Source organism: Gambusia affinis, linkage group LG14 (assembly GCF_019740435.1).
Source record: "Gambusia affinis linkage group LG14, SWU_Gaff_1.0, whole genome shotgun sequence".
Lineage (NCBI taxonomy): Eukaryota > Metazoa > Chordata > Actinopteri > Cyprinodontiformes > Poeciliidae > Gambusia > Gambusia affinis.
Genome location: NC_057881.1, coordinates 8,061,401 through 8,074,130, shown reverse-complemented (window position 1 = coordinate 8,074,130; position 12,730 = coordinate 8,061,401). Strand labels below are relative to the sequence as shown.

General features: G+C 35.7%; 1 protein-coding gene and 1 long non-coding RNA gene across 4 annotated transcripts; one reads left to right on the top strand and one right to left on the bottom strand.

Moving 5' to 3' along the window:
* Positions 1-4,692: 4,692 nt before the first annotated feature.
* On the bottom strand, positions 4,693-10,998 carry LOC122843401 (lymphocyte antigen 6 complex locus protein G6c-like). Of its 3 annotated transcripts, none has more exons than XM_044138114.1 (3): positions 10,824-10,987; positions 6,027-6,137; positions 4,693-5,235 (listed from the first exon to the last, which is right to left on the bottom strand). In XM_044138114.1, the coding sequence occupies exons 1-3, from the start codon at positions 10,873-10,875 to the stop codon at positions 5,006-5,008; spliced, it is 393 nt and encodes a 130-aa protein (XP_043994049.1). In that variant the 5' UTR covers positions 10,876-10,987; the 3' UTR covers positions 4,693-5,005. The 3 variants fall into 3 exon arrangements, with proteins under 3 accessions (XP_043994049.1, XP_043994048.1, XP_043994047.1); XM_044138113.1 differs by lacking the exon at positions 10,824-10,987 and adding an exon at positions 7,476-7,633; XM_044138112.1 differs by lacking the exons at positions 4,693-5,235; positions 6,027-6,137 and adding exons at positions 8,383-8,919; positions 10,230-10,340 and having other exon boundaries at positions 10,824-10,998.
* Positions 6,144-8,742, top strand: LOC122843403. Its single transcript, XR_006372706.1, has 3 exons — positions 6,144-6,645; positions 7,721-7,781; positions 8,654-8,742. It is a non-coding gene; the product is annotated as an uncharacterized LOC122843403 (long non-coding RNA).
* Positions 10,999-12,730: the final 1,732 nt, after the last annotated feature.

Here is a 12,730-nt window from a genome sequence, read left to right as displayed (position 1 = left end):
ATCTATTTTATTTTTTAAACTTCCTTAACCTATGGTGGAACAGTAATTCCATTTATTAACATTTATCACAAGGCAATTGTGGATCAAATTTAAAACACACATCAATATTTTACACTGTATAAAAACAAAATAAATTAAATCTGGTTTCACAGGTTTGGAATAAATTTTTCAGTCCCTAACTGTCTGAAGGATATATCAATACATTGTATTATATAGATCAGGGGTATAACTCATTTTCATTTTGGGCCATATCAAAAATCTGAATGTTCTTAAAGGGTCGGTTGTGCTAGAATGTGTTGATAAAACACATTAACTATTAAAATATCCATAAGTAGCTGTTCCTCCAGGATTTTGTGGTGCCAAATTGGAAATGTTTGTAAGGAATGTTTGATATTTACACAAATTTTTTATATTAAATGTGACTTTTTATTACTCACCATATCAATTAGGGACTATAAAACTAAGCAAGGCTGAGGCAGCAGTCAATTACAGTCAATGTTTTCACTAATTTTGGGAAAATATGCAGTAAAATCAGAAAAAATGTGGGGATTTGTTTATTTTTGTATAAATTTAGCAAGTGGGACTTACTGATGTAATTTGGAATCTAGAGGGCCACATAAAAAGCTGCAGCGGGCCAGATTTGACCCCCGGACCTTGAGTTTGACAACTGTGATATAGATGAACTCCACTTTTAAAGATTATGAGAAAGCAATAGAGGGGTTTAGATTAAATCCTGAATGCTAGAATCCACTTTTTAGCTTTAGCTTTTGCTTCATCATTAAAAAATACGATTTTTTCATACAGGAAAACAGCTGTTAAAACTGTGGAATTTTTAATCTTTTTGATACCATTAATAAAAAATATGTAAATGGATTTTATCTGAACAATGCTATAAATGTTTATCTATTCTTTGAATTCATTTTGTTGAATTAAGAAGTTGTTTCTCCAGACGTTTATTGACGTATTAGGTACTGTTGGCTGCTTTTGGCAGTTGGTGGTTACCGTAGCAACCAGTAACTGACAGCTCCTCCCCCTTTTTTCTGTTGGGCAGAAACTGCTGGACTTTTGTTAACCACCATCTTGAATTCTTGTTTTGTTAGAATAAGTGAAGTGAACCCGAGTGTGTCTGTTGTTAAGTAGTGAACCTACTGGACCTGAGATGAACTTTAGAAGAGTTACACAGACATCAGAGAATTCTCTTTCAACAACCGGATGAATGTAGCTGAAACTCACCCACGTCTCCAGTGTAGCACTTGGCCTTATCTGAGCCGCAGGTTTCTTTGGAGTAGAGAAGACATTCCCCTCTGAAGCCCACTTTGCAGGAGTTACAGGTCAAAGAATTGGCTGTAAACAACAGAGGAAAACAGATTTAGAGAGAACTACGCCTCATACATGCTGAAAAAATCTAATATTGTCATCTATAAAGACTGGTGATGTTTTTCTTCAAAAAGAGGATTCGGTTGAAAAAGCTGCAAGTTTTATGATGGAAATATAAAACCTTCAGCGTTACAAATGAATAATCAAACTGGACCGAGAAAGACTTGGTTTATTTTAAATAAAAGTAAGAAAATATATGGACTTTTTACAATTTTAGGTATACTTTTTACTTGGAAATGCATAATGAGATGAACTCGTTGCGATAAAATTAAAGTTTCTCGCCATTTCTGATAACATTTTTTTTTACACCATACATTTTTTTATGTGTATGAACTCAGAAGATTATAATAGCAAAAATCTCTGTGTAAAACAGAAAAGTATTATATTTTTGCTGAGTATAAACCATAAAAGTGCAAATACAATTCTTTTTGTTGAGGGTCATTATTCCCACATTTTCCTATCAGTAAACCTTTATTTAAATTTTAAAATAAATGAAACTTTAAGTATTTAAAGTCTATGGCATAGTTCACTGAATAATGTCTAATATTAGATTTAATCATTATAATTAAGACATAACGGTTTTTTTGTTTTTGTTTTTGTTTTTTTTGGTCAAATGGTAAAACTGAAATATTTGCATTGCGTTTTATATTTCTAAGTGTTTGTATGGTAGACATAGAGTGCCAAAATTAAGAATAACCCTAAGAACCGATGAGTAGACCAATACCTGTGTTAGTATTTTAATAAAAACCAAAAAAGTAATTTAAAAACCCATTTGGCACCTTTTAGTAAACAATATGTTTAAATTATTATGATATATAAGTAATGGTTTAATTTAAATATTGCTATTCACCTATGTGTGATTTTTAGCTTGACATTGAACATGTCAGTTTGTGCCATATTTCAAAATTGCTATAATAACTGTTTAAACAGAGTTTTTTATTTTATTTCCCAGAATAACTAATTTATTGTGTCTTTTGTTCTCAGATTTGGCAGACTTGGTCCTCCATAATATAATTAATGTGTATAATAAAAATATTAAACAAAATTATTTATAGCAAAGTGTAAGTTATACATGTTTTGTAATTTATGGTTCCTCAGCTAGTGTTTTTTGTAAAATACAAACAGTTCAGTTTAGATCTATTTTTAATAGTAGTACTCATTAAAAAGTGTGTCTTACCTGTAACAACCATCACCATGAGCATAACGCAGAGCAACAGATTCTTCATTGTGACAAAAAATTATTTTCTGGAAAAGTAAAAACAAGAAAATCCCAAAATAATCTTTTAGGGTAAAGAAAAGCAGGTTTAGATTGCTTCAAATGAGCTTTAAGGGCTGCATGAAAGGGATTTTATTTCAAAGGTGGGGCGACTCTATGGGTAATTGACGTTTGTTCAGACATTATGAAACAGAAGTTTGCTTCACAATAAAAACCACTGCAGCCCAAATAAAACCCTTCAGGCACATTTGTATTACTGTGTTTGAAGCTCTGTGAACGTCAGTTTCATAAAAACAATTTGAAACCATTTTAACTGAGCAAATAACCAGACATGGCCAAATGGGAGCAGTCATTATCCGTGCAATAATGAGACTTTTGTTCCAGCAGCTTGGAGATAAATAAAAGCTAAACAAAGGACTAAAAGTGTCCACCTTCACTCAGAAAAACTATTGTTCACATCAGGTTTTGTCCCAGGACTAAACATTACATCACTACAAAAAGAGACTAGATTTGTCTTCTAACATACGTATTTAGATTTGATTTGATTTGATTTGATTTATTGTCACTGCACAGTAAACTGTACAACAAAATTAATAGTACAGCTGTTCTTTTGGCATTTGACCCCGAACCTCCATGGTTAAAGTTAATGCAATAAATCAATAAAGTAAACTTAACTTAAATGTTCAATCTTAAAAATAACGTTTGGTTTGATTAGGATCAATCTTTGGTGCTCATTTCTTGTTTTGGTCGTAGTGATACTTAACAGGGTTCATTGTTAAGTAAATAATTATGAATCTTTAATAATAATTGCAAGATTTAGTCTGGTTTATGATTTGTGTTTGTCCAGTTTCAGGAAAAAAAACAAAACATTTTAGTAACTTTTGAAAAGTAAAAGTATTATATTCCATTGTGTGGAGGGTAGCTTTAGGATGGTATAAAGTTTAAGTGCTAGAAATAATTGTGTCTTTAATATAATCTTCATGGATTCAATTTTAATTAACATGACTCTGTCTCTGTTTGTTTGTTTGTTTGTTTTTTCCCCACCAGGGGGTCTTTTTGTGGGCTCCAGTGTCCCCCACACAACAGCAGACTGACAGGAAAGGGGGAAGACACGCGGCAAATGTCATCGGGTCCGGAATCAACCCGCGACGGCCGCGTCGAGGACCGAGGGCCTCCAAGCGTGGGGCGCGCTACCCTCTACAGTCCACAGGTGTCAAACTCCAGTCCTCAAGGGCCACTGTCCTGCAGATTTTAGATGTGCCACAGGTACAAAACACTGGAATGAAATGGCTTAATGTGTAGATCAGTTCTCCAAAGCCTTGCTAATGACCTAATTACGCTTTACAGGTGTGGTGCAGCAGAGGCACATCTAAAAGTTGCAGGACACCGGCCCTTGAGGACTGGAGTTTGACACCCCTGCGTCTACGCCACCGGAGCACGCCCCACTGTCTCTGTTTGTTTGATGATGCTAACAGTACGTCTGATTACCACTAGAGGGAACCAGAGTATCACATGAAAACTGCCACTATCTAAAAACAATAGTTTTTATCAGATTTGTATCGGAGAACCTCAGAGAACATTCGTAAACATAATAGAAATGGTTGGTTTAACATTTGAAGAGGCAAAAGATAGAGTGAGATGAAGAAAATCAAATCTAACAGACGCCCTCAAACTGTTTAAAAATAAGGAAACACAATCACATAAAAGTTCCAATAAGACTCAAATTAAAAGTTAAAAATGAGTTTTCAGACAGGATTTATGAAACTCTGCAGTATGAATAATGAGTTACAGCTATTCCTTGGTTATATTCACTTAAATAAGTTGATAAAAATTGTTAAGTTTTGTTCTATTAAGTAAAATAAAATATCAGGAAGTTTGTTTTTTTAGTTTTCTGGGTGTGTCTGCTCTTTGTTATTTTATGCACATTGTACTTTACTTATGCTTTCATATCTGTAGTTTTATGAAATGTACTGTAGTTGTCGCTGTGCTTGTTGTTGGTCAGGTCTCTCTTGAAAAACTTAATCTCAATGAGACTTAAGTTGCTAAATAGATAAATATGTCTTGTGTAGTTGATGAAGGACTCATGGACACAACATAAGTCTTTACTATGATTTTATTGATTTACATTCATGTACATAAGAGGCTGCAGAGATGAAAACAGTTTGATTTTTGAGAATTACGAAGCAAAAGATCATCATGAAATATGTTTAAACTCAATGTTTCTATGAAACATCTCATTGGTCAGCTACCATGATGTTGGCATCTGTGAATCAGTCCAAGTTTTGCTTTGGTGTTTAATTTATTCAAAGATTTATTTTCAAACAGGCTTTTTTGAAAAATAAAATGTAGAAACATTTCTAAATTACACAAATGAGTTTAAAGAGAACAAGCTGGGAGTTTTTTGTAATCTCATTACAACATGCTTCCCAACACAGAGGCAAGGATGGCAGCAGTGAAGGTCATCTTGGTTGTTGTGGCTCCACTGACAGCGATGGTGTTACACTTATCTGTCTGACAGCAGGTGTTATTGAATGTGTAAGCAACGGTCAGTAGAGAGTTATTGGTTGCAATACTACAGGTTGTGTTGTCCGTAGCACAGCCATAAAAGCCAAAACCATTGAAGTTGGTGACAGTGGGAAACTCTGTAAAGAAATGATTGAGATAGATCAGACAGTGAAGAATAAGGCTACGTTCACACTGCAATCTGAAGTGACCCAGTTCACATTTTTTGTCAAATCAGACTTTTGATAAACAGTAAACAACATGAAAGTGTCCCACATAGTAGAGGGCGAAATAACATCACTTGTAAAGAGCGTGTTATGTGTTTTACCAAGAAGAAGAAGAATAGCTCAGTGTTTGGGGAAGTAAACCTGGATGCTAATGATGGATCGTATCTTACAATTTTGAAGTTGTTGTTCGACCGGAGCCAGCACATTAACAACTTAGTCCTCATTATAGTCTGCCATGGTTGTTCTTTTTCTTCCCGCTTGTGCAGAATAGTGATTTTTATCGAGTATCAATGTTGTTGAGGTAGGATGAAATCGACCTGGCCGTTCAGATTCAGGTCACATATGAAAAGATCAGATACGTATCGGATACCCAAGTGGCCTGAGTCACATTAGAAAAAAATCTGATCTGTTTTGTTAACACTGTCATGAAAAGACAGTATTATTAAATAAGATCAACTTATTTAAAAGGTCAAATTGGGTAACTTCAGGCTGCAGTGTGAACATAGCCTAATTGATACTTAACAAGAGATGTTATTGCGGTTTCTGCTGAAAATTCTCCTTTCCGCCTCCCTAACCTTTCTTTTTTGTCCTTACTCTCCTGCTAGGAAACTTTGTGAAACTGGAAATACTCGCCTGACTGCCAGAAATGCAAACAGTTTAACTACAATTGCTACGCCGTGGGAGATTTTTAGACAACTACTTACTCAATGTTGTAGTGTAACATTGGGTCACGTTGGCCAAGCAATTATCAGTGGACGGCTTCACGCAGAAACCCAGCACACTAAAGAGGCAGCTGTTGCATGTCAGGGACTCCACTGAAAATACATTAAAAAAGTACATTAATCAGGAGGAAGCATGATAAATATACAGCATTTGTGTTCAGCTCGACTAAAGCAAAAATGATTCAAATTAAAGGAATGCTTTGCATACATTGCTTGTGTACTGCCAGTGCAAAAACACAAAATCTTACCAAGTATTTTCTACTGCAGATATGTTAGTAGCTACCCTTGAAACAAGAAAAAACTAACTTACAAGTAACTTTTCAGGAAGAAACAGAAGCTTATTTTTAAATCAATAATTCCCTAGTATTGATGAAAAAGTATTAGTTACATTGGCAGATTATTTCACTTACAACATGGAAAAAACGTTGTGAAAAAAATCTGCTGTTGGAACTAGAACTGGGTTGCTAGGTGACGGCCTGGAATTGGCTAGGGTTGCTAGGAAACGGCTTTGTGCCAGTTGATTGTGGATCTAATACTTTTTTCATGAGCATAAAAGTCATTGACTTAAAACAAGCTCCTATTTCTTGTTAAAAACTTACAGGTAAGTAAGTTTTACCTGTAAACTTACTTACAGGTAAATTTAATATATATACATCGATATATATGCACCAAAGCAAGATGGAAAATATTAGGTAAGACTTTGTGTTTTTGCAGTGCTTGAAATTAGTTGTCTTTTCTGACATAAATGACTTTGGGTTGAAACAAGTCACTTTCAATTTATTGGTTCTAATCAATAGGATTTTTGCCGATGTAGCTGGTGTGGGTTGTTTAATACAAGTAACATAGGTGTATTTTTGACCTTGTCAACATATGTTGACCTTTATATTCTAAGATGTTTGCCAGTGAAAATGAGTTTATAACAAAATCGAGACTTCTTGGAAAGATATTTTGATATTCTAATTATTCTTACTGAGTTAATTATTCCTAAGAAAAACATTTATAAAATGTTGATGCTAAACGTCAACATGTTAAGCAACATTTTCTTATAACTGATGTTCAGGCTCAAATATACTGCAAAAACAAAATCTTAACAAGCATTTTTAGTCTAGGTTTAGAGCAAATATCTTAGCACACTTGAAATAAGACAAAACTGACTGACAAGTATTTAGAAATAGGAGCTTGTTTGAAGTCAATAATTCCTTAATATTGACTTGAAGCTAGCACTTTTTCATGAATCTTTAGGAATTATTGACTTAAAATAAGCTCCTATATCTGGCTGAAAATTTACTTGCAAGTTAGTTTTGATTTATTTCAAGTTTGCTAAGATACTTGCATTAGAAACTAGACTAAAAATACTTTGTAAGATTTTGTGTTTTTGCACAAAATGTATTAAACTTTGAGCAATAATTAAATCAGATCTCAGATACTCACCAGCAACAAAGCATGCAACAACTGCAACAATTGAAAGAATAACCTTCCCCATCTCAGTTGGTTGATTTGAGTCCGAGTTTTAGCTCAAAGACAAAAAGAAAATTCTTCCTGTGAAAGCTTGGAGTTTCTTCTCTTCCAGATGATCTTTGTGGGGACGCTGATGAGGACAGAGATTTATATTAAATGGAGAAAGGGAGGGGACAATGCATGAAAAAGGGGTTATTCTGCTTTTTTTTATCTTTAAGGAATGTCGGAGGAGGAGGGAGATGAGCAGGAGTGATGTGAAAGATTATGTGCAAAGTAACTGTGAGTGTCGTCATCACAGAAAAATCTGATAAGAGTTTACCGCAAGTTTGTAAACATAAAGTTCCATATTTGTTTTGAGGATTTTTGTAGAAAACTATGTTAAAAAATATATATTAATAATAATAATTGAAAACAAAGATACAAAAGTGGAACAAATGTGTGAATTTATCCCCGAATGTAACCTTTAACAGCAGCTTCATCCTCCATAGCAATGAGCTGCAGCTGAGTCAAAGTCGCAGAACCTGTTGAACTTCAACTGCAAAAAGCTTTTTGTTCTTCCTCTCTGACTAATGGGTTCTTTGCGCCTCAGCTTCCGCGTTCGGGGAAAAGCGGCTCAATTGTTTCTGATTTATTGAAAATGGCACTTTACACTGGGTATTTGCAGGGCTTGTCCAAGGTAACAATTAATGAACAACTAATTAAAAGATGCAGATATTTATCGACAGGATTTTAAATTATTTTATCACCTTAAAGAAATATTGATTTAACTTGGAGTTCTGTTTTTTGCTGTACTTGCTGAGGGGTTAAAAAGGTAAATAAACTTTAATGTGATCATAAATGTAGACCCAGACATCAAAGAGACAGTTGCAGAAGTTGTTTTCATAGATAGAGGTAGTTTAGTTTATTATGGCAAAAAGCTTACAGAGAAAAATACATTTTGATTAAAAAATGCACAAACAAAATAAACAAAACATCCTCAAGGAAGATTAACAAGCTCAATGTTTCTCTGAAACATCCCATTGATCAACTTCCATGATTTAAACATCTCCAAACAACAAAACCATGATTTGGTTATTTGCTCTGGCTCTGAGCAAATTAGTGTTGCATTGATTTAATTATTGATTTTATCCAGATGCACCTGTTGTGTACAGACACAGATCAGCTTTTGTATTGAATTACAAAATGCTTCCCAGTACGGCGGCCAGGACGGCTGCACCGACGGCGGCGCTGAAGGTCATCCTGTTGGACGTAGCGGCGTTGAGTGTGATGGGGTTGCAGCTCTCGGTGGAGCAGCAGGTGATCTTGGTGTTGTAGGCGACCCCCAGCAAGGTGTCAGGAGTGGTTGCGTCACAGCCGGTGGTGTTTTCCCTGCAGCCCTGGAGGTTGAAGCCCACAAAGTCTGGCAGAGACGGGAACGCTGCAGAGAAACAGATGAATTAAATCAGCGGGTTTGGAAACGTGCACTTTTATTCATCTGCATCTATTTGGTGGTTTTGAGTTAAAAAAAATGCTTTTCCTCTGATGCTCTGTTGACCCAAAGGGTCACCAAACTGGAAATTCCAGATTCAAACCCAAAATTTCCACTCCGTGTTGCTCAAAGTGATAGTTTACACACTGCAAAAACACAAAATCTTACCAAGTATTTTTACTCTAGTTTCTTGCACACTTAAAATAAGACAAAATCAACTGACAGGAAATAGGACCTTGTTTCAATTCACATTTCTTAATAACTGTGAAAAAGAACTATTTACGTTGGCAGATTATTTTACTTACATCATGGGGAAAATGTTTTATGAGTGAAATAATGTGCCAATGGAATAAGTACGCCCTGCGACAGACTGGCGACCTGTCCAGGGTGAACCCCGCCTCTCGCCCGGGACGCAGCTGGAGATAGACACCAGCAACCCTCCCAACCCCATTTAGGGAAGAAGGGTGTAAAGAAAATGGATGGATGGATGGATGGAATAAGTACTTTTTAAATCAATATCAAGGAATTATTTACTTAAAACAAGCTTGTATATGTTCTTGAAAAGTTACTTGTAAGTTATTCTTGTCTAATTTCAAGGGTACTAAGACATTTGCACTAGAAATTAGGCCAAAAATACTTGTTACCATATGGATATATAAGATGGTGTTATAAGATAAAGCAGCATAATTCTCCACTACACTGCAAAAATACAAAATCTTGCTAACTTTTTTTTGTCTAATATCTATTGCGTATATCTTAGTACACTTGAAATAAGACAAAACTAACTTAAAAGTAACTTTTTAGCAAAATATTGGAGCTTCATTTAAGTCAATAATTCTTTAATATTGATGAAAAAAAGTAGTAGTTCCACAAACAACTGGCACTGTGCCGTTACCTAGCAACACCAGCCAAGCCCAGTCTGTCTCCTAGCAACCCAGGTCTAGTTCCATTGGCAGATTATTTCACTTGTAACATGACTTTCTCCCCATGTTATAAGTTTAACAATCTGCCAACGTAACTAGCACATTTTCATCGATATTAAGAAATTATTTTCTTAAAACGAGCCTCTACATCTTGTTTAAAAGTTTCTTTTAAGTTAGTTTGTCTTATTTAAAATGTACTAAGATGTTTGCACTAGAAGCTAGACCAAAATCACTTGCTAAGATTTTGTGTTTTAGGTGATTGATTGACTTCCCAAAGCTTTTAGCTAATTTTAGACTAAACACTGTCATGTTTTTAGGCAATAAAACGGTACTTACTGGCTCTTCCAGTGTAACACACACTAGAGATGGAGGGGCAGGTCTCATTAACGGCATTCAAGCAGTTGCCCAACAGACTGAAGGAGCACTTGTTGCATGTCAGGGACTCCACTGAAACAGAAGAAAGAGTTTTACTCGAACATCAGGAAAGTGCAGAGGAAACTGTGACTCAGCTGGAATAAAGGATACACCAAAATGTTTGCCTTCATTCAAAATATTTTGCAGAAATATCGTTTTTCTGGTCAGATATTCTATCAACCACACCCTGATGTGATTTGCTAAACTCCCAGTGAAGCAATGTTTCTGATGCTGAAATATTTGAAGACTGCTGTTGTGAGTTTCTCAATGAGATAAACATGTAAAATGGGGAGTATTAGTCATCATTTTGCCTGATTTGAGCATTGTTTGGTCATTTTATATATCCCACCTTCTAAAATCAAAGAAACTGGCTAATCTTGACTATGATGGTGTATTTATAAAATACAAAAATATTTTTTTAAATAGTTACTACTACAATAATAATCAAGTTTAATAATTAATCTAATTTTTTTTTTCATTTGAATACATTGTTCCTGTTAACACAACTTTTCTTACCCAGAACCAGAGATGCAACAGCTACAAGAACAGCAAAAACAAACTTTCCCATCTTGGTTTTGTAGATTTCACTCTTGGTTTCTGCTCAAAGAATCGTCCTACTTGCTCCAAAGTCCTCAAGCTTGCTCTTTTCCAGGTAATTGGACGTTCCAGCGAGTCTGAAGTGATGAGCGTGCCGCCGAACACGGAGGCTTATATGAGGTGAGGGGTGGAGGTGAGGTGGGCTGGAGGGGTTTTTCAGGTCTTTTCAGTTTCGCCTTGTCTGTAAGAAAAGGTGGGGAGGGGTGGAAACCGGGACCGGGACAGCCAGGAGGGATTCTGGTTGTTGGTTTGGTTGATGTTTTAATAAATGTTTTTTTTTCTAAATCTGTTAAGAGAAACAACTAAGGCAGAGCTAGTAATCAATAAAACCTTCCTTTAATTTTTGTTTTACTTGCATATTTCTTCATAAGTTTCACATCATTCCTCTTCCAAGTGAAAAGATTGTGACCTTTGACCTTTCAGCAGCATAACTCTGGGCTGCAGAACCAGTTGGTCTTTCACTGGACTCCATTGTTTGGATTCTTATTGTAATTTTCCAGGATGATTTTTCATCTTTGCCTTCAGTAAAGCTGCATAATCACTGAATTGAAGTGGCGATGTATAACTTCAGGTAGCGACATTCAGAAAATAATAGACTTATTCTAACAAACCAAAATATTTTGATGTGATTTATGATTTATGCAAAATTCACATTTTGCACATTTTTGTTCTTCCATTTGGGTCTGTACTGCTTCTAAAAACTGCCCAACTGTTAACTTTTTTTTTGGTGTCTGGAAAATGATCCGTTTCAGAAACATAACGTCCCAATTCAGCAGGCACTGCCCCTCACCTGGCAACCCAGCCCATTACCTAGGAACCCCAGCAAATCCCAGCCTGTTGCCTAGCAACCCAAGTGGAGATCCAGCAAGTTTAGTCAGCTGGTTTTACCTCTGTATGTGCTATACAATTGCTTCTGGAAAAGACAACAAAGTGTTCTGTTGTTGACTTACCATCCACTTGCTGCATTACTGTTGATTGTGCAGGAGGCTCTACTAATGCTTTTCAAAGTGTAAAAGTTGAGTCGGGGGCATGGCCAGAAGCAGCTTGTTTGGATTTAAAGTGACAGGACGCCTTAAAACAGCTAATTCTGAAAGGGCAAAAATCTCATTATATAAGAATGTTTTTTTGTTTTGTTTGTATTTTTTGCCATTAACATTGTAATTGCACATATTTCTGATATTCTATGTATTTATTGTCTTCTACTTTTCTGGGTGAAGAGCTCTCTTGTGCAAAATACCCACACAAAAAAAGTACTAATTGACAATGAACACAGAGTTTTCCAGATATTTTATTTATTTTGCCATTGGCAAATTTGTCTGATAATACATAAAAGAGTTAGTGGAATAATTACATTTAAGTAAACAGGTCACAAAACAGCATAATGGAAAATTAAGCTCAATGTTTCTATGAAACATCCCATTGTTCAACTTCCATAATAATTTGAACCTTCGTCTAATTTTAAGTTACATGAAGGAAGGATAAAAGCTGTTTGAGGACAAGATTTGGATTTTTCTTTGTAACATTAATCAAATGCGTAGGAATAGTGAAGAGGGGTGGATAGTGCTTATAATTGTGTTACTAAAAGCTTCCCCACATGGACGCCATGGCGGCTCCAACCAAGGTCACAAGGAACGTCATCTTCAGGTCTGGTGCAGCGCCAGTGAGGTCCACGGTGTTACATTTGTCTGTACCACAGCAGGTAGCATCAGTTTTGATTTGGACGGACAGGAGTGTTGTCGTGTTGCTGGTGTTACAGCTGGTGTCATTAACCCTACAGCCCTGAGTGATCACGCCCTTGAAAGATGAGAGGGCTGGGAAACCTGTGG